This window comes from Microcaecilia unicolor, chromosome 10 (genome assembly GCF_901765095.1).
Source record: "Microcaecilia unicolor chromosome 10, aMicUni1.1, whole genome shotgun sequence".
Lineage (NCBI taxonomy): Eukaryota > Metazoa > Chordata > Amphibia > Gymnophiona > Siphonopidae > Microcaecilia > Microcaecilia unicolor.
The window spans coordinates 17,706,110-17,726,929 of NC_044040.1; the positions used below are offsets into that span (position 1 = coordinate 17,706,110).

The 20,820-nt window shown below is 48.0% G+C and overlaps 1 protein-coding gene across 1 annotated transcript in view; it reads left to right on the plus strand.

Moving 5' to 3' along the window:
- The window catches only part of LOC115479334 (putative cation exchanger C521.04c), a gene marked incomplete at its 5' end in the record, with an annotated part of 107,400 nt that overhangs the window by 16,294 nt on the left and 70,286 nt on the right, over nt 1–20,820 (plus strand). The window contains 5 exon segments of the mRNA XM_030217208.1: nt 1,132–1,237; nt 2,639–2,755; nt 7,253–7,314; nt 8,998–9,156; nt 9,980–10,165. Coding sequence (XP_030073068.1) covers nt 1,132–1,237; nt 2,639–2,755; nt 7,253–7,314; nt 8,998–9,156; nt 9,980–10,165 — 630 coding nt within the window.

Sequence of the window (20,820 nt, forward strand, 5' to 3'; positions counted from 1 at the left end):
CAGCGACGTCAGACGCCGAACTGGATTCAACCAATCAGCACTGCAGGCTGCAGCGTTACTTCCTTGAAGCACATGGCCACGGAGGAAGACGAAATATGGAGATTGCGGGTCGGACCTCGGCTGGCAAAAGTAAGCAGCGGGGGAGGGTTGACGGCGGGGAGGGGGGCCAGGGCGAAATCTGCGGGGGCCCAGGCCCCTGTGGCCCCACGCAGATACGCCCCTGGTTGGAGGATATGCCATGTGGATCTTTGTCCTGGTTTCCTGGTTTCCACACGACCCTTGGGCATTTGCAAAGCATTGTGGTATCTTGGTCTCATGTCTTATGACATCACAAGACTTGCTGTCTGGATCTTGCTGACAAATGGTCTTTTGATGTGAAAAGGCTTCCTGCTCAGTCTCTGGAGCAGATACACATTACAAGTCCTTCCTTTCTGCACATGTCTGAAAGCTGATGGGAGGGGCAGGTATACCTTTGACAAGCAAATGTCCTGTTTATGGTTTCCCCTCTGAAGTCTTTGTCTTCAATGGGTTCTCCAGACTTTCGGTCTCTTGGGTCTTTGGTTTTCAGAGATGTCCTGATGAGCGTCCAGGTACCCACCTTAGTCATGCTTTTGCTCAGTCCTTTTAGGTGGGAGGGCAGGGAGAGTTTTATTTCTCTTTGTTAAGTGTTTGTAATTGACTATCCCTGCTTTCAGAAGTTCCCAGAAAAAGGGATGGAGAGAGAGAGGCTTGAAATGAAACTATTTTCTCTGCTGCAGTGTCAAATATATATATATATATTTAAAAGCTGCACAAATATATTGGTGTATATATATGTATCTGATCCAACACAACATCATGCTACACATTTAATTCTGATGATTGGCTTATACCATAACAATCTGACGCTTGAATTAAATCTTTCTCCTCCTACAATCTACTCATCACTCAAGCTTTTCTTAATCTGCTTACACACACAAGCTTCTGCTGCAGGTGGGAACTGCTGAATTAGCACATTGTACAGGACATCCCTAAACATTTGGGCATGTGGATAGTTTGTCTGTGTCTTAAATCTGGCCCTGCTTTTTCTCTTGGCTTATTCTAATTTTGTGATGTTAGCATACAGTAAAATTGTTTTGTGTTTCATTTCAGTTTGGTTTTAAGAAATGGAAAAGTCATGTGACTGAGAGGCCTTGGGAAGACCGGTCAGAAATTGTGAAAGAGCTATACTCTGATCTGAATGTCCTAAAGGGCTCAGGTGAGAACTCAAGCTGCTGCAATGTGCTGAATGGGTGTTTGAACATAGAAGGTTGTGATGCTTCCTCTGTTCACTGAATTAACACCTTTCTTAATATTGTTTCCTTCTGCTGACTTTGGTGTGGTGGGCTGATGGTACCTGCACTTGCCCATTCCATGGAAGTGGCTCTTGTAGAACTGTATAACTTTTGCCCTCTTTTTTTTTTTTTTTTTTTCTTTCAGTTGCGTGCTATAGTTCTCATCTGTGCTTTTTCTTTGACTATATATATGTATGTGTATGTATGTATGTATATATATATATATATATATATATGTGTGTGTGTGTGTTTACTAGTAAAAGAGGCCCGTGTTTGACAGAAATGAAACGGGCACTAGCAAGGTTCCACGCCCCCTCCCCTTCGAGTTTCAGGACCGTCCCCCTCCCTTTCGAGTTCCAGACCCCCGCGCCTCCCTCCCTCTCTCTCTCTCCCCTCCGAGTGTAAGCATGACCTGTCCTTCGCCTGGCCCTCGCCTTCCTGCGTGCCGGCTGTAATTTAAAAATTCTTACCTCGGGGTCCGGCGTCAGCAGTGAAGGCGAGCGGCGCTTCAGCCTGCCTTCCCATCTGTCTCAGCTCTGCCTCTGGTCCCACCCTCATTTCCTGTTTCCGGAAGGGTGGGACCAGAGGAAGAGCTGAGACAGATGGGAAGGCAGGCTGAAGCGCCGCTCGCCTTCACTGCTGACGCCGGACCCCGAGGTAAGAATTTTTAAATTACAGCCGGCACGCAGGAAGGCGAGGGCAAGTCGTGCTTGCACTCGGAGGGGGGAGAGAGAGGGAGGGAGGCGTGGGGGTGTGGAACTCGGAGGAGAGGGGGGCATGGAACTCAAAGGGGAGGAGAGGGAGGGGGCGTCCTGCAACTCGAAGGGGAGGGGGGGCCTGTAACTCAGAGGAGAGGGAGGTAGGGGGGCATGGAACTCTGAGCGGAGGGGGGGGAGAGGAGGGCCTGGAATTCAGAGGGAGGATGGGGGGGATGGAGGGGCAATTCTCTTCTCACCTCCAACGTTCTGTGGCTGGCTGGCTGCTGGCTTCCCTTCCCTTTCACTGATCCACCCTTTGATGTCATCGCCAGGGCAGACCAATGGGAAGTGTGTTTCGAACCCAGGCATCCAGACGTAGAACGTTGGAGGTGCAAATTATTATATAGTATGTATGTATATATATGTGTGTGTGTGTGTGTATAGCTATAGCTGTAGGAAGGTTCAACAGTTTGATCTCTTCTACCTTCTGGAGCTCTTTGGGGAACATGGGTGAGGGAAGGTGCTTGATGTACTTGCCAAGAACTCTGAGGGAAAATGAATGTGAATAGATTCTACATGAAGAAAGGTCAGTTACCTTGTACTCATATTCACTCTCTGTTTTTCCAGGGAGCACCTTTACTTGTGGAAATGTTCTTTATCTGCTGATGTTTGGGTGGTGGCTTTCCTTCTTTTATCTCTTGATTTCACTGCTGATGTTTATCTCCATACTGGGATTGCCATATGGTAAGTGGAAAGTTCTTTTGTTCACTTGTTTCTTTCTTGCTAGTCTCCCATTATTTGAAGGGAGGCATAACCCTAAACAACAAAGGGGGCAGTTTATGGCTGCTGCAGTAAGCAAAATTCAGTTTCCTTTTTAAAAATGGTACGATGGTTGGGCTGGAGCAGTTGGAGGTCACCTGTTCTTGGCCAGAATAGTTATCTCCAGTGTATTCTGTCTGAATCTGTCTCTGGGAGGACTCTTTCACCTAGAAATCACAAGAAAATTCTTTAATCTTTTACTACTATTAAGATCCTGTTACAGTGGATAAGGTGGGAGAGCAAGAATTCTGAGCTGCTTCTGATGTACAGTTTGTGTATTGCTCCCCAAGTTTCATACATGGTAAAAAAAAAAGCAGATTCTTCCTTTTCATCAATAGCAGATGAATTCAGGAACTTATGGGTTATGACCATCTACCAGCAGGAGATAGACAACACTGAACTCTGTCCTATAAGACAGTATGTATCTTTGTTAGTATTTCTGTCTCAGCAAGCAGTGGATGGTTTCTCATGAGCTCCTGGTTTCTTCTGTTGTGGCTCCTATTCTCAGTTTCCTGGTTCAGTTGAGCTTGGAGGTGTTTAGGTTGCCTTGGAGCCTACTCTAGGGGTACACCAAGTGATGCTAGGTCCTTCCCTATTCTTCCTCTCAGAAAAAAAAAAAATAGGTAAAGACAGCAAACGGGTTGAGAGCAGAAGTTCCACTTCAATGGCTGTTTTAGGAGGGGGCTTGCTGCCACTGTTCATATCTATTAGCCTTCTAAGGGAAAGGGGCTGACCGGGTAGTGTTTGCACAGTTTGAGTACATCTTTACACTTTCCTGCACTGTCGGGGTTTTTAATCTTTTCGTTGTTTTTTCTTTGCTTTTTTCCTTTGTGGCAGAGGCTTTTACTACTGTTTCAGCTGTGGGGAGCCTGGGGCAGCGTTGGGAGTGTGCAGCAGCCGTTTTTTCACCTGTTTGCATCGGAAGCCATGTGAGGGACAGCGGAGCTATCTGGTTCCCACATGGAGGATCTTTTGGTGCACATTCGGGTATTTTCCCAGCACTGCTCCTTCAGTAACCTCAGCCATGTTGGAATCCCGCAATTTTTCTCCTGCGGGTGAGTGCTTGGTTGTATCGGAATAGTAAGTCATGCATACTGCAGGGTCTGATCTGGGGGCAGCTGCAACAGCTTTTTCTGGGTCTGCTGGTTCCAGTCTAGAGCTTTTCTCCTTGGAGTTCATTCTCCTCCTGCACCAGGCTTATTTAAGTGCTCCAACCACACCTTTGAGCCTCTGCAGGTTTCTCAGCTACCATTGCTGGACTTTTCTAAGAGGAGGCATTTGGACAATCCTTTTTGAGGTGAAAACAGTTCCTCCTCCATCTCCCTCTCACTCAGTTGGTGAGATAGAGGAGGCATTGTCTGTGGCTTCTGGAAGAGGGTGAGATTATCAGAGGCTGCTGACCCTACAGTGTTGCGGGTTTTCCATAAGGAAGAGTTGCCATCTTTTATTACTAGGGCTTTAGAAGTTCTCAATATCTCTCTTCCCAACCCTCAGGCTTTAGCTTCCACTAATCCTAAGATGGGAAGCACTAAATAGCCTCCCAAATACTTTCCAGTGCATGAGGCTATGCAGGAATTAATTTCAGCCCAGTGGTCTACTCTAGATGCCAGCCTTAGGGTGGCACGTACTACGTCCCGCCTTTCCCATTGCTTCAGAGGAACTGCATAAGGTAAAGCTACCAAAGGTGGATTCTTTAGTGGCTGCAGTGACTTAGACTACCTTTCCAATGGAGAGTGATAGCCCTGAAGGATGTCCAGGATAGGAAGCTTGTCCATATTAAAGCTGTCCTTTGAGGTTTCTGCTGTCTTGGCAGCAGTCTGTAGTTCTTACATGGCTACAGCAGGCATCAGATTCCTTGGCTGACAGGTACCCAGACTGACTTTGAATTCCTTGCTGTGAGACTGGATTAGTTTACCTAGCTGACTCTATAATCTAGTTAGGGTCTTCCAAGGAGATGGCCTCGGCTGTCATAGCTAGGCATTTGTTATGATTTCACCACTGGGCAGCGGAAGCTGCATCCAAGCAGCATCTTAAGTTACCTTTTTAGGGGACAGTACATAAGTATTGCCATACTGGGACAGACCAAAGCTCCATCAAGCCCAGCATCCTGTTTCCAAAAGTGGCCAATCCAGGTCACAAGTACCTACAAGATCCCCAAACACTACAATATATTTTATGCTGCTTATCCTAGAAATAAGCAGTGGATTTTCCCCAAGTCCAATTTTAATAATGGCTTATGGCCTTTTCTTTTAGAAAGCTATCCAAACCTTTTTTAAACCCCAATAAGCTAACTGCTTTTACTGCATTCTCTGGCGGAGAATTCCAGAGTTTAATTACATGTTGAGTGAAGAAATATTTTCTCCGATTCGTTTTAAATTTACTATTTTGTAGCTTCATTGTATGTCCCCTAGTCTTAGTATTTTTGGAAAGAATAAACAAATCGATTCACGTCTTACCTGTTCCATTCCACTCATTTTATAAACTGCTATCCTGTCTCCTCTCAGCCGTCTCTTCTCGAAGCTGAAGAGCCCTAACCCCTTTAGTCTTTCCTCATAGGGAAGTCCCATCCCCTTTATCATTTTCATCACCTTTCTCTGTACCTTTTCTAATTCCACCATATCTTTTTTTTTTTTTTTTTTGACATGTGACCAGAACTACACACAATATTTGAGGTGCAGTCACACCATGGAGCAAAGAAACCTTTTCCGGAGATGGGAAGGCGGTAGAACTAGAGGACATGAAATGAGATTGAAGGGGGGGCAGACTCAAGAAAAATGTCGGGAAGTATTTTTTCACGGAGAGAGTGGTGGATACTTGGAATGACCTCCCGCGGGAGGTGGTGGAAATGAAAACGGTAACGGAATTCAAACATGCGTGGGATAAACATGAAGGAATGGATCTTCAGAAGCTTAGCCGAGATTGGGTGGCAGAGCCGGTAGGGGGAGGCAGGGCTAGTGCTGGGCAAGACTTCTATGGTCTGTGCCCTGAAAATGGCAGATACAAATCAAGGTAAGGTATACACAAAAAGTAGCACATATGAGTTTATATTGTTGGGCAGACTGGATGGACCGTGCATGTCTTTTTCTGCCGTCATCTTCTATGTTACTATGATACAAAGGCATTATAACATCCGCATTATTTTCCATTTTTTTCCTAATAATACCTAACATTCTATTTGCTTGCTTAGCCGTTGCCACACACTGAGCAGAAGAGTGCCCTGCCACGGGAGGTGTTGGAGATGAAAATGTAATGGAATTCAAACATGCATGGGATAAACACAAAGGAATCCTGTTTTGAAGGAATGGATCCGCGGAATCTTAGCGGAGATTAGGTGGCGACGCCGGTAATTGGGGAAACAAAACCAGTGCTGGGCAGACTTCTATGGTCTACGCCCTGATCGTGACAGGATAGGGATGGGCTGGAGTGTAAATTTTAAGGGGTTCGACGTTAACTTCAGAACTTAGTACAAGAAGAGTGCTGGGTAGATTTCTACGGTCTGTGCCCTGAGAATGGCAAAGACAAATCAAACTTGGGTATACATATAAAGTATTGCATACCATGTAAAATGAGTTTATCTTGTTGGGCAGACTGGATTGGACTGTACAGGTCTTTATCTGCCATCATTTACTATGTTACTGCTCTGGTACTTCCCATCAGTAATTCTGGGTCTGGAGGGATACTAAGGAAGGAGAAATTGTCCTACCTGCTAATTTGCTTTCCTTTTAGTCTTTTCGGATCAGCCCACATCCATCCCTATGTGGAATCTGATTCGTTCTGGTCAGTTGGTCTGTGGTTTTGCTCGTTCCATTCACTCTTGTCTCTGGGGAGCTGTTTAGAATTTAAAAAAATAATAGGTGGTTACAAAATATGTACCCTACTGGTGTAACTGACCCAGTATAGTGTAGTCAAACTATTGAACTGGTGCCAGCACTGTTTTGTCTATAGGTGGCTGTGGGAGCCGAGGGTGCACAGATATAAGGCTTCTTTCTTTCCTCTTGCTTTGTTACATGAATACTGAGGCTTTCAGGGCTGAGTAGGGGTCTTATTGGCTCGCTTAAGAATCGGTGTTATCTGTCTCCACCTGCTGGTAGACGTTCACAAACCATCAGTCATTCTGGGCCAGTCCGGAGGGACTAAAGGAAAGCAAATTAGCAGGTACGACCTAATTTCTCCATGTATTTCAGCTTGTTTTAAAAACTCCTTCATTTTGTTTTATGCTCTTGCAGAGATAATGTTTTGTCTCCAGCTAGCCTGATGAGTAGCCTTATAAAGCAGGGGTTCCCTGAGTCTCTGCCTTCATCCTCTAATTTTCAGAGCTCAGCCAGACTTCAACTGGTTCTTCATCTCTAGTATTGAAACAATATTTTTAGGCTGTCTTTTTCTTAGGTTGTGAATCACAATAAATGTTTTTCTTTCTAACAGGGAAGCTGTGCTGGAAGCTTGCATGCTATTTCCTTTGGCCTTTTGGGAAAGTGATTCAGAAGGTAAAACTCGCATACAGGCCATATAGCTTGATGGGACCTGATTTTTTTTTTTTTTTTAATTATTCTCTTTCTCTCCCCCCCCCTTTTCCTATTAAAGAATGTGGGAGCTTAGTAGATAAGACCTTGTTTCAGAAGGTTGAAATTTGATGCATGTCCTGGGAGTGACTGTATGTGGCGTTTTCAAAGGCATCGTTCACTAGAGCAGGAGCATGTACTGTCGGTTCATCCGTCAATCTGTGCACTTATTACAGGGCCTTTTTCCGTGGACTAATTTCGATGAAGTTAGCTGTTTATCTTGCTGACCTGTTGCCACTCATATCGTATTTCAGCCACCTCTTTCTTATTTATTAAGATTTATTTATTGCCTTTTTGAAGGAATTCACTCAAGGAGGTATACAGCAAGAATAAGTCAAACATAAGCAATAGACAATTACAGCAGTAAAAATATTCAAACAATAGAAAGTGTGACAAAGTATGTGTCAACACAATACATAATAAAATATTTTCATTGACAGGCTAGAGTATAAGCAAAGATTGAACATATAAGAGAGTAACAGGTGTAAGAAAATAAGGAGATTAATTTAAAGAAAATTGCAAATGAGGTCAGAAAGGCACTTTAGCATTCTTAGCTAGGGTAGGAGTGGGTAAACATGTCCTGCTATAGTATGTGCAGCCAGTGTCATTTACTACTTCCATTAAAGGCCTGGTTGAAGAGCCAAGCTTTCACCTGCTTCCTGAAATATAGTCTATTAGATTGTAAGCTCTTTGAGCAGGGACTGTCTTTCTTCTGTGTTTGTGCAGCGCTGTGTACGCTTTGTAGCACTATGGAAATGCTAAATAGTAGTCTTGTGTTGAGCAAAGCCACCCAAAAACTACCTTATGCATTGGACCGTATTTCAAAAGCTGAGTGAATGTTAGGTGCCTTACATAGTGTAAGTTTTTTGTGCACCCCCCCCCCCCTTCAGTTTTAGAATTATCCAGGCTGTTGTGGAAATACCAAGTAAAATTGCGAAACAGCATGATCTCTTGTTCTGCTAATCTTACAATGTGTCTCATTATGGACAAAATCTGTTGCTTCAGATTGTGAGAGTATAACAGTGAGCATTTTAGTACTGTGCATTGCTCAGTGAACAGTGAGGGTAGGCAAGGCTTGGCCTTTGGAAACAATGTTTGATTCCTTTAGCTCCTGAGGAATCCTGTTCAGAAGGAAAGGATCCTCAGGAGCTTAACCGAGGACATGCATCAACCGAGATTGGATAGCAGAGCCGGTAGTGGGAGGCGGGGATAGTGCGGGGCAGACTTATACGGTCTGTGCCAGAGCCAGTGGTGGGAGGCGGGACTGGAGGTTGGGAGGCAGGGATAGCGCTGGGCAGACTTATACGGTCTGTGCCAGAGCCGGTGGTGGGAGGCGGGGATAGTGCTGGGCAGACTTATACGGTCTGTGCCAGAGCCGGAGGTGGGAGGCGGGGCTGGTGGTTGGGAGGCGGGGATAGTGCTGGGCAGACTTATACGGTCTGTGCCCTGAAGAGAACAGATACAAATCAAAGTAGGGTATACACAAAAGTAGCACACATGAGTTGTCTTGTTGGGCAGACTGGATGGACCGTGCAGGTCTTTTTCTGCCGTCATCTACTATGTTACTATGTAATCAGATTTCTTTGCTAAAAGAATCTTTCTCTTTAGAGTAGGGTGGCTCATAGAAGGTGCTGTGTGAGGTTTAATAAATGTGAGGCTATCCCAGAGGCAGATGAATTAAGGGAGAAGACTCCTCTCCTTGCCAACTTTGAGAATGCTTACAATCTTCAGAAGGGCTCTTCATCATCCTGTGGAGTCAGGTATTGGGTAAGTAATCCTGTCTGGATCAGATCTTAATTTCACCTTAACCTCTCTACTCTTTGTGAGGAAGGGTAGAAGTAAAAAGATGTAGGAAAGCTGTTTTCAGCCCAGTTCTGAGTAAAGTAACTTGTCACATCTTTACCCAAAGCACTGTTGGTTGTATTAACAGTACAGTTGACACATTCAACTGTGTCTTGTTCTATCTTATGTATTAAGTACATTTTGCTGCAGCAGTAGTACTTATTGGGGACGGGTCGGTCTGTAACCATGCACATTGGTTTGTGTGTGATTATATGCTAATAAGTGACATTGTTTGTAGTTAGACATTGTTTGTGGATAGCAGAGCCGGTAGTGGGAGGCGGGGCTGGAGGTTGGGAGGCGGGGATAGTGCGGGGCAGACTTATACGGTCTGTGCCAGAGCCAGTGGTGGGAGGCGGGACTGGAGGTTGGGAAGCAGGGATAGCGCTGGGCAGACTTATACGGTCTGTGCCAGAGCCGGTGGTGGGAGGCGGGGATAGTGCTGGGCAGACTTATACGGTCTGTGCCCTGAAGAGCACAGGTACAAATCAAAGTAGGGTATACACAAAAGTAGCACACATGAGTTGTCTTGTTGGGCAGACTGGATGGACCGTGCAGGTCTTTTTCTGCCGTCACCTACTATGTTACTATGTTATCCATTAGTTTTTCTCCTAGAATGGGTGACTGTAGCCCCCACTCCCTTCTGAGATGTATTGCCCCTTCACTGTGGCCCCATGATCAGTTTCCATTTTATCCTGTTAATGAAGGATGTACATCTTTCACCCACACAATGCTTGGTTTTCACTTTCAGTGTCGCATCAGCACGTATGTCTGGCTGTTGCTGGGATTCCCTCCTCTTGCTGTCATCCATAGCCTTGTGTGCTTTTTCTCCTGGATTCTGGTGTTCTTCATACCCATTGCTAAGATGAGCGCCAGGACTGTAGCAACTGTTCTCCTTATGCCTCCAGAACACATATACATACAGCAGATGAGGAAGGTATTTATCTGCACTGGATTTTATATTTATTGAACTTTAATAATTCAAGAATGTCTTAATAAAATAATATTGAATTAACACAAGAGTTTTATAGTAAAATCTAAAAAGAAAAAAAAAATGAAGGCTAGTATTAAAGTCCACAATAAGAGGTTTGGGCTCTAATAATCCCTTTCTGTCCACCATACTCAATCCTGAAATTTACAGCGAAAAGGTCATCTGTCTACCCAACTCTACCCCCACCATACAGGGTGAAAAGATAATCCTAGGCATTTCAAGTAAGGTCATTGCTCTCCTACTACATTTAAGTACCCTACTACGTACCATAGTCTTCTCCGAGGACAAGCAGGCTGCTTGTTCTCACGACTGGGTTGACGTCCGCGGCAGCCCCCACCAACCGGAAAAAGCTTCGCGGGACGGTCGGCACGCAGGGCACGCCCACCGCGCATGCGCGGCCGTCTTCCCGCCCGTGCGCGACCGCTCCCGCCAGTTACTTTTTTCCCGCGACTGAGAGAGTCGTGTTTTTGCAACTCTCTCGTTTCAGCCGCCGGAATTTTCGACCGCGTTTACGCGGGTCGTCGCTCTTGGCCTTTTTGGCCTCTTCTTCTTTCAGTTTCGTTTGTTATCCAAAAAAAAAAAAAAAAAAAAGAATTTTGCGCGTGTGGAGCACGCGCTCCTCCTTTTTCCCTCGCTTTCTAGCGGGGACGCCTCGTTGCGGCCTAGTGGCCGCTCGGTCGGTTTCAATTTTCGTGGTGTGATTTTAGCCACCATTGCCGACTTTGACTTCGCCGACGCGATTTTTCCGTCGATGTCCTCGAAGGTCCCGAGTGGATTTAAAAAGTGTGGTCGCTGCGGCCGGCCGATCTCGCAGACCGACACCCACGCTTGGTGCCTCCAGTGCCTCGGGCCGGAGCACAATCTCAAGTCGTGTGCTTTGTGTCTCGGTCTCCGGAAACGGACTCAGGTTGCGAGGCAAGTTCTGCGGGACCGTCTTTTTGGAACTTGCGCCGGCCCCTCGACGTCGACCTCGACGGCATCGGTATCGAAGGCCGGTTCTTCGGTACCGGTATCGATGCCCGAGACATCGGCACCGATGGCAGCGACCCCAGGAGAACAGGTCCCGTCGGCCCGCCGGTCCGCCGGCGAGAGTGGGGTAGAGAGACCGCGTGGGCAGTCGGCCCCGGTCACTCCCTCAACTCGTGAGCCACGGGACCGAACCCTGTCGGACCCGGTACCTCGAGACCGAGGGGGATCGACCTCCTCCTCCTCCATGCCCTCCGGCACCGGTGACGTGCACCGGAAGAAGGACAAGAAGCGCCGTCACCGGGAGCCCTCGGTGCCTGAAGAGGTGTCGACGCCGAAGCGTCATCACAGAGAGGAGAGATCTCCGTCGGTGGTGGAGGTACCAACGCGTCGGGGTTCCGGCACCTCGGTGCCGTCTCCTGGCCCCCAGCAGCTTCTGGCACCGACACCCTTGCCGGCCCCACCGCCTTTCTCGGCAGCGGGCCTGGACGAGTGCCTCAGAGCCATCCTTCCGGGGCTCCTGGAAGGGCTGATGCGCCAGGCTGTGCCGGCGCCGGGGGTGCTTGCGCCCTCGGCGCCGATGACTGTGGCGCCGGCGAGCTCTAGCCCGGCGCCGGGGCAGTCGACACCGCCGCCGCTTGCGGTGCCGGTCTCGACAGCCACGCAGGTGGAGTCCCCGTCGACGTCGATGGAGGGAGCTCCGTCCCCGCCGGCGCGGGAGTCCACCGCTCGACGACACCGAGGCCTCGGTGCCTCGACGTCGAGCCGGGCCCGGTACCGGACTCAGCTACATGAGCTAATGTCCGATACCGAGGATGAGGACTCGTGGGGGGAAGAGGAGGACCCGAGATATTTCTCCTCAGAGGAGTCTACGGGCCTTCCCTCGGACCCCACGCCGTCACCGGAGAGGAAGCTCTCACCTCCTGAGAGTCTCTCCTTTGCCTCCTTTGTGCGGGATATGTCTATAAGCATTCCCTTTCCCGTGGTCTCTGTGGAAGAGCCGAGGGCCGAGATGCTCGAGGTCCTCGACTATCCATCACCACCTAGAGAGTCCTCCACGGTACCGCTGCACAATGTCCTGAAGGAGACGCTGCTCCGGAACTGGGTGCGACCATTAACTAATCCCACCATTCCCAAGAAAGCAGAGTCCCAGTACAGGATCCACTCTGACCCAGAGCTCATGCGGCCCCAGTTGCCCCATGACTCAGCGGTCGTGGATTCTGCTCTCAAGAGGGCACGGAGTTCGAGGGATACCGCCTCGGCGCCCCCGGGGCGGGAGTCTCGCACTCTGGACTCATTTGGGAGGAAGGCCTACCAGTCCTCCATGCTCGTGACCCGCATCCAATCGTACCTGCTCTATATGAGCATCCACATGCGGACCAATGTGCAACAGCTGGCGGACCTGGTCGATAAGCTCCCGCCGGAGCAGTCCAGGCCTTATCAGGAGGTGGTCAGGCAGCTGAAGGCGTGCAGAAAGTTCCTGTCCAGGGGGATTTTTGACACCTGTGACGTGGCATCTCGTGCTGCGGCCCAAGGTATAGTGATGCGCAGGCTCTCATGGCTGCGTGCCTCTGACCTGGACAACCGCACCCAGCAGAGACTGGCCGACGTCCCTTGCCGGGGGGATAACATTTTCGGTGAGAAGGTCGAGCAGATGGTGGACCAACTGCATCAGCGGGAAACCGCTCTCGACAAGCTCTCCCACCGGGCGCCTTCAGCACCCGCCCCCACGGGTGGGCGTTTTTCCCGGGCACGGCAGGCTGCACCCTATTCTTTTGCAAAGCGTAGGTACAACCAGCCGGCCCGAAGGCCTCGTCAGGCACAGGGACAGCCCCAGCGCGCTCGTTCTCGTCAACAGCGTGCGCCTAAGCAGCCCCCTGCGCCTCCACAGCAAAAGCCGGGGACGGGCTTTTGACTGGATCCACGGGAACATAGCCGCCCTACAAGTGTCCGTACCGGACGATCTGCCGGTCGGAGGGAGGTTAAAATTTTTTCACCAAAGGTGGCCTCTCATAACCTCCGACCAGTGGGTTCTCCAAATAGTGCGGTGCGGATACGCCCTGAATTTGGCCTCCCTGCCTCCAAATTGTCCTCCAGGAGCTCAGTCTTTCAGCTCCCATCACAAGCAGGTACTTGCAGAGGAACTCTCCGCCCTTCTCAGCGCCAATGCGGTCGAGCCCGTACCACCCGGGCAGGAAGGGCAGGGATTCTATTCCAGGTACTTCCTTGTGGAAAAGAAAACAGGGGGGATGCGTCCCATCCTAGACCTGAGAGGCCTGAACAAATTCCTGGTCAAAGAAAAGTTCAGGATGCTTTCCTTGGGCACCCTTCTGCCAATGATTCAGAAAAACGATTGGCTATGTTCCCTGGATTTAAAGGACGCATACACTCACATCCCGATACTGCCAGCTCACAGACAGTATCTCAGATTCCGCCTGGGCGCACGGCACTTTCAGTATTGTGTGCTGCCCTTTGGGCTCGCCTCTGCCCCACGAGTGTTTACAAAGTGCCTCGTGGTGGTAGCGGCCTACCTACGCAAGCTGGGAGTGCACGTGTTCCCATATCTCGACGATTGGCTGGTCAAGAACACCTCGGAGGCAGGAGCCCTCCGGTCCATGCAGTGCACTATTCAACTTCTGGAGCTGCTGGGGTTTGTGATAAATTACCCAAAGTCCCATCTCCAGCCAACTCAGTCTCTGGAATTCATAGGAGCGCTGCTGAATTCCCAGACGGCTCAGGCCTACCTTCCCGAAGCGAGGGCCACCAATCTCTTGGCCCTGGCTTCGCAGACCAGAGCGTCTCAGCAGATCACAGCTCGGCAGATGTTGAGACTTCTGGGTCATATGGCCTCCACAGTTCATGTGACTCCCATGGCTCGTCTTCACATGAGATCTGCTCAATGGACCCTAGCTTCCCAGTGGTTCCAAGCCACCGGGAATCTAGAAGATGTCATCCGCCTCTCCACCAGTTGTCGCACTTCACTGCTCTGGTGGACCATCCGGACCAATTTGACCCTGGGACGTCCATTCCAAGTTCCGCAGCCCACGAAAGTGCTGACGACGGATGCATCTCGCCTGGGGTGGGGAGCCCATGTCGATGGGCTCCACACTCAGGGTCTGTGGTCCCTCCAGGAAAAGGATCTGCAGATCAACCTCCTGGAGCTCCGAGCGATCTGGAACGCACTGAAGGCTTTCAGAGATCGGCTGTCCTGTCAAATTATCCAAATTCGGACAGACAATCAGGTTGCAATGTATTACGTCAACAAGCAGGGGGGCACCGGATCTCGCCCCCTGTGCCAGGAGGCCGTCGGGATGTGGCGTTGGGCGTGTCGGTTCGGCATGCTCCTCCAAGCCACATACCTGGCAGGCGTAAACAACAGTCTGGCCGACAGACTGAGCAGAGTCATGCAACCGCACGAGTGGTCGCTCCATGCCAGAGTGGTACGCAAGATCTTCCGAGCGTGGGGCACCCCCTCGGTGGACCTTTTCGCCTCTCAGACCAACCACAAGCTGCCTCTGTTCTGTTCCAGACTTCAGGCACACGGCAGGCTAGCGTCGGATGCCTTTCTCCTCCATTGGGGGACCGGCCTCCTGTATGCTTATCCTCCCATACCTTTGGTGGGGAAGACCTTACTGAAGCTCAAGCAAGACCGCGGCACCATGATTCTGATAGCGCCCTTTTGGCCCCGTCAGATCTGGTTCCCTCTTCTTCTGGAGTTGTCCTCCGAAGAACCGTGGAGATTGGAGTGTTTTCCGACTCTCATTTCGCAGAACGACGGAGCGTTGCTGCACCCCAACCTTCAGTCTCTGGCTCTCACGGCCTGGATGTTGAGGGCGTAGACTTCACTGCGTTGGGTCTGTCTGAGGGTGTCTCCCGGGTCTTGCTTGCCTCTAGGAAGGATTCCACTAAAAAGAGTTACTTTTTCAAGTGGAGGAGGTTTGTCGTGTGGTGTGAGAGCATGGCCCTAGAACCTCGTTCTTGCCCTGCACAGAACCTGCTTGAATACCTTCTGCACTTATCAGAGTCTGGCCTCAAGACCAACTCAGTAAGGAATCACCTTAGTGCGATTAGTGCTTACCATTATCGTGTGGAAGGTAAAGCCATCTCTGGAGAGCCTTTAGTCGTTCGATTCATGAGAGGCTTGCTTTTGTCAAAGCCCCCTATCAAGCCTCCTACTGTGTCATGGGATCTCAACGTCGTCCTCACCCAGCTGATGAAACCTCCTTTTGAGCCACTGAATACCTGCCATCTGAAGTACTTGACCTGGAAGGTCATTTTCCTGGTGGCAGTTACTTCAGCTCGTAGGGTCAGTGAGCTTCAAGCCCTAGTAGCTCATGCTCCATATACCAAATTTCATCACAACAGAGTAGTGCTCCGCACTCACCCAAAGTTCCTGCCGAAGGTGGTGTCGGAGTTCCATCTTAACCAGTCAATTGTCTTGCCAACATTCTTCCCCAGGCCGCATACCCGCCCTGCTGAACGTCAGTTGCACACATTGGACTGCAAGAGAGCATTGGCCTTCTACTTGGAGCGGACACAGCCCCACAGACAGTCCGCCCAATTGTTTATTTCTTTCGACCCTAACAGGCTAGGGGTCGCTGTCGGGAAACGCACCATCTCTAATTGGCTAGCAGATTGCATTTCCTTCACTTACGCCCAGGCTGGGCTGACTCTTGAGGGTCATGTCACGGCTCATAGTGTCAGAGCCATGGCAGCGTCGGTGGCCCACTTGAAGTCAGCCACTATTGAAGAGATCTGCAAGGCTGCGACGTGGTCATCTGTCCACACATTCACATCTCATTACTGCCTCCAGCAGGATACCCGACGCGACAGTCGGTTCGGGCAGTCGGTGCTGCAGAATCTGTTTGGGGTGTAAATCCAACTCCACCCTCCAGGACCCGAATTTATTCTGGTCAGGCTGCACTCTCAGTTAGTTGTTCTTCGTAGGTCAATTTCTGTTGTACCCTCGCCGTTGCGAGGTTAAATTGACCTGGGTTATTGTTTTGAGTGAGCCTGAGAGCTAGGGATACCCCAGTCGTGAGAACAAGCAGCCTGCTTGTCCTCGGAGAAAGGGTATGATACATACCTGTAGCAGTTGTTCTCCGAGGACAGCAGGCTGATTGTTCTCACCTTCCCTCCCTCCTCCCCTTTGGAGTTGTGTTTCATACTTTATTGCTTGTCATTCAACTGGCGGGAGCGGTCGCGCACGGGCGGGAAGACGGCCGCGCATGCGCGGTGGGCGTGCCCTGCGTGCCGACCGTCCCGCGAAGCTTTTTCCGGTTGGTGGGGGCTGCCGCGGACGTCAACCCAGTCGTGAGAACAATCAGCCTGCTGTCCTCGGAGAACAACTGCTACAGGTATGTATCATACCCTATATGGCTGAAACTTTATAATACTGATTTTTTTTTTCCTTTTGATGGATCAACTCATTAAGTTCCAATTGGATAATAAGGATTCTGTTCTGTGAGCTAGGGTGCATTCCATATAGCTGATGAGCCTGATAGAGTTGACGTTCTAGGCGTATTATTGCCTGGGCATGCATTTTCTTAAAGCTAACTTAAGGTATAATTTCACTTCTTAGCTGTATCCCAGAATAACATAGGATTAGTCTCATGTGTCTTGTAATTAATGGCATAATTCTTCCATCTCTGAATAAGAGAGCCTCAAAAACTTTATATCAAAATACAACTGTAGACCTACCACCCAGGAACTCTAAAAAAAATCTTCCTTAGCATCCCTCCGGACCGGACCAGGATTGGACTGTTGGGTTGTGCCCGCCTACCAGCAGGTGGAGACTGAGAAAAAACTCTGACTCTAGAGAGCCAATAGGAGCCCTGGCCATGTGACCTTAGCCTCAGTATTTTCTCAGTCTCTCAGCAGGTAGGAAGTGAGCCCATTAGTCTCTCTCTCTCTTTTTCACTATAAGATATTACAGATATATTTATAATACTTCTTCTGTGCCTGGAATCGTAATTAGAGGCTTGACAGGGTTTCTTTTCTTTCTTTGACAGCCTCTGGGGTGTTAAACTCGGGTGTCTCGAGTCCACCCCCCTTCCTCCCCATCTCCCTGGCTTAGCAGGGAAGGGCCGTCCCTTTCTCTGGAAAGGTGTACCGTCTTTGGGAGAGGCAGCCACTTTTAATAGGCAGCTGTTTTTAAAGAATTAAATCAAGTAAAAGAAAATTAAAAGAATTAATTCAAATGAAAGGAATTTAAAGGAAGTAGTTTTTGATTTCCCCAGGCTTATAACGAGCAGGTAGCTCTTCTGTCTTATTCTGTTTGAAGAGTCTTTATTTTCTTTTCTGGCGGAGCTATTTAAAAAAAAAAAAAAAAATGAAAAGTCAGCGTCTGTGACTTTAATCGGTGGTTTTTTGTTATCTTCATTATTTTTCCTCTGCTATCCGGCGTTGTTAGCGGCGGTAGTTGTAAAAAAAAAAAAAAAAAGAAGAAGAGGCACGAACTGTTAAGCGCGTGCTCGCTCTTGGACAGGTCTGTATAGCTTGGGAGCTGTATTGACGGTTCCTGTCGGGCCAGAGGCTAAACCATGTTTTGTGCGACATCGGAGGTTATCTGTTTTTCAGCGGCACGGATTTCCTGCTTCTTCGTCGGTCTGGTCAGTGGTTTTCTCCCCCGAACTTTATTCTTCTCATTTTGGCGCGCTTGGCCGCCATTGTTTTGCTTGCAGCTGCAATTTCCATTGATGCGGCAGCGTTTTTCTGCTTTTACTGTGTTTGGCTGTTTGTGCAATGGAAAGGAGATATTGTTTCTCCGGTAGTTGGGGCAATTGGTAGTATATTTTCCCCGCAATTAATTTTTACATGTATTTTTCAAGCTATTAAAAAAAAAACAAAAAAAAAAAAAAACGAAATGTTACGATGCGAATGGCGCTCATTTTGTTTTTCCCTCTGTTTTTTCTCCGTCGGGGACTTTTTGGTTGCTAGCAATGTTGTGAATTAAAGTGCAGCTCAGTTGGCGATTTCTTTGTTCTTGGCAAGACTCCGATTTCAAAGTGCAGCTCAGTCGGGAATTCTCTGTTTTAGACAATGGGGCGAATTAAATTATATCTCAGCTCCAAAATAACCAATTTCCTATTCCTTTCCCTTGTGTGTGATGTTTGGAGGAAAGGTCTTTGCTATTGTCTAGCGCATTTTTTATGGAGGTCCAGTGTGTGTCACTCTGTGTCTTTCTCATTTCCTGGTGAATAGGACTACATTGTCTAATAGTCAATTGATTAGTACTTTACAAATCTGGCCATAATATCTTAGCTCCTTTCAAGCATTTCCCTTCATGGCTATGATGTTATACAGTGTTTTAAGAACTTAACAAACATTTTCTATGGCATAGGCTATCTGGTTCAGGTGCCATTGTTTGGTACTTTACAATGCTGGACATAAGATCTTAATTCCTTTCAGGAAATTTTCCTCCGTGGCTATGTTCTTATACAGTGTTTTAAGATCTTAACAAACGTTCTCTAGAGCGTAGGCTATATGGTTCAGATGCCATGTGCAATGAAATACATTGTCTGATACTCAATTGTTGCGTACTTTGCAATTCTGGACATACGGTCTTACTTCCTTTCAGCAATTTTCTTTCATGGCTATGCGTTCTCTTTGGCATAGCAGATGACAGTTGCATAGGCTACATGGTTCAGATGGTTCTCATATTCTAGGAGACTCAGTCCTGTCTACCGAGCACCCAGTTTTCTCAGATGCCTTAGAAGGCATGTTTTATTCACATCTTCTCTACTTTCCAACTGTCTTGGAGTTTCTCATGTGTTATCTTAGTTTTCTTCTAGGACTTACAAGATATATGTCCACTTAGGGAGTAAAGTTATCAGGTCAATTTGCATTTTCTCCCACTTAGGATAGTGGGAGGTCCTCATGCCATCTACTTGTATTTTTGTTTCCTCTATCTATTCAGCCTGGGCACATGGTAAACATTCTGGTTTTGTCCAGTATGACCATCCATAACATCTGCTATCCCTTTCTCTTCCTTACAGATTTTAGGGTCTTGTTTCAGGCTTTCTTGACGTCAGGTACAGTCTTGTCTCCTGTGGCACAAATTCACCACCTTTTCCGTAATAGGTATTTTCCAGGTCTATTCCTTTTCATTTTCATTTTATTCTTCCTCTCTCCAGAGTTTTTTTCTCTTGGAAGGAGATTCACTCATTTTCTGTGCATTTTTTGCCATAAGGGCATAAGTGTTGCCATAATGGGAAAGGCCAAGAGTCCCCATCCTGTTTTCAGATGGGGTCAATCCAGATTGCAAATACCACATTCATTCTTGTGAGTGTGCATCTGTTCATCTCTGTACATCTCAGTGAGGAAGGAGACATGACATGATACGAGGTTTGGGGAGATCCGGTAAAATTAAAGGCCAGTGTGTCTCAGTCCACGCTCAACATATGGTGATCCTTTCATTTTCATTCTATATGTCCTCATTCCAGACCTTCCTTTCAATTGGAAGGGGATTCTTTCACTTCCTGTGCATTTTTGCTATTAGTATATGAGTATGGTCATACGGGGAAAGTCTAAGAGTCCATTAACCCCAGCATCCTGTTCTCAGTTGTGGTCAATCCAGGTTGCAAGTACCACATTCATTTCTTATGGATGTGGGTCGGTACATCTTAGTACAGCTCAGTATAGGAGGAGTAATGTCCGTGATACGAGGATGATAAGGTCCTCATTACCAGTTTTCTTGCCCTGCTCTTCGGTCTCGCGTCGGCTCCGCGCACTTTTTTCTTAAGTTATGGTCATAGTAGCAGCGGCGCTCATGAAACTACGTCTCGTCGTTTCATCCTTTCCATAGATGTCTGGTTCATTACAGACAGTCTTATTGGCAGAGTTGTCAGGTCAAGCAACAGGTGGTGCATTTCAGGCACACCCTAGGTTATGGGGTGCATGTAGCCAGGTCTCTCATTTGAGCTCTCTTTTGAGCTCTCGTGTGATCTCATTAGATTTCATAGCATGTTTCTATTTTTTCTCTCTTTGTTTAGTCAAGTTGGCGCAGACTGTTTTTGTCTTCTCTACAAGCGTCCCACTTTCTGTTTTCTCTGGATGTTCTTGGGCCTTCGGCCATTACCTTGCTCTATTTTGCAGAGTAAAATTTTACTTTCTAGCTCCCAAGAAGGAATTTTTTCTTCATTCGCTTTGGAGTCTCGGTAGTCTTTTTTGGGCAGCTTTTCACTCTGTCAATTTTGTGACCATTGAAGAAAAAAAAAAAAAAAAAAGAGTTCTCAGTGGATAGTACCTTAAGGGGAGGTCCCAGTTCTACAACTATTTCTTTTCGCTCTGACCTTCCATGTGCCTCGCTTACTCTCTTGCTAAAAAGACTTGTCAGCGGCAGAGATAGATGCCCTCTCCTATCCAGATATTTATCTCTGATGGAATCCCTCCGCTCAGTTGGCCTCTGTATTCTCACTAGTGGTCTGGTGGTTGAGATTGAGCATTCTTCCTGCAGGTGTGCCGGGAGCATATACACAGTGACCAGTTTTTTGATGGCTGCATCTGTGAAAATATATATGTATATTTATAGTTCTACTACATAAGTACATATGTAATTCCACACTGGGAAAAGCTCAAAGGTCCTATTGAGCCCACCTTTCTGTCCACGGCCAATCCAGACCATGAGCACCTGG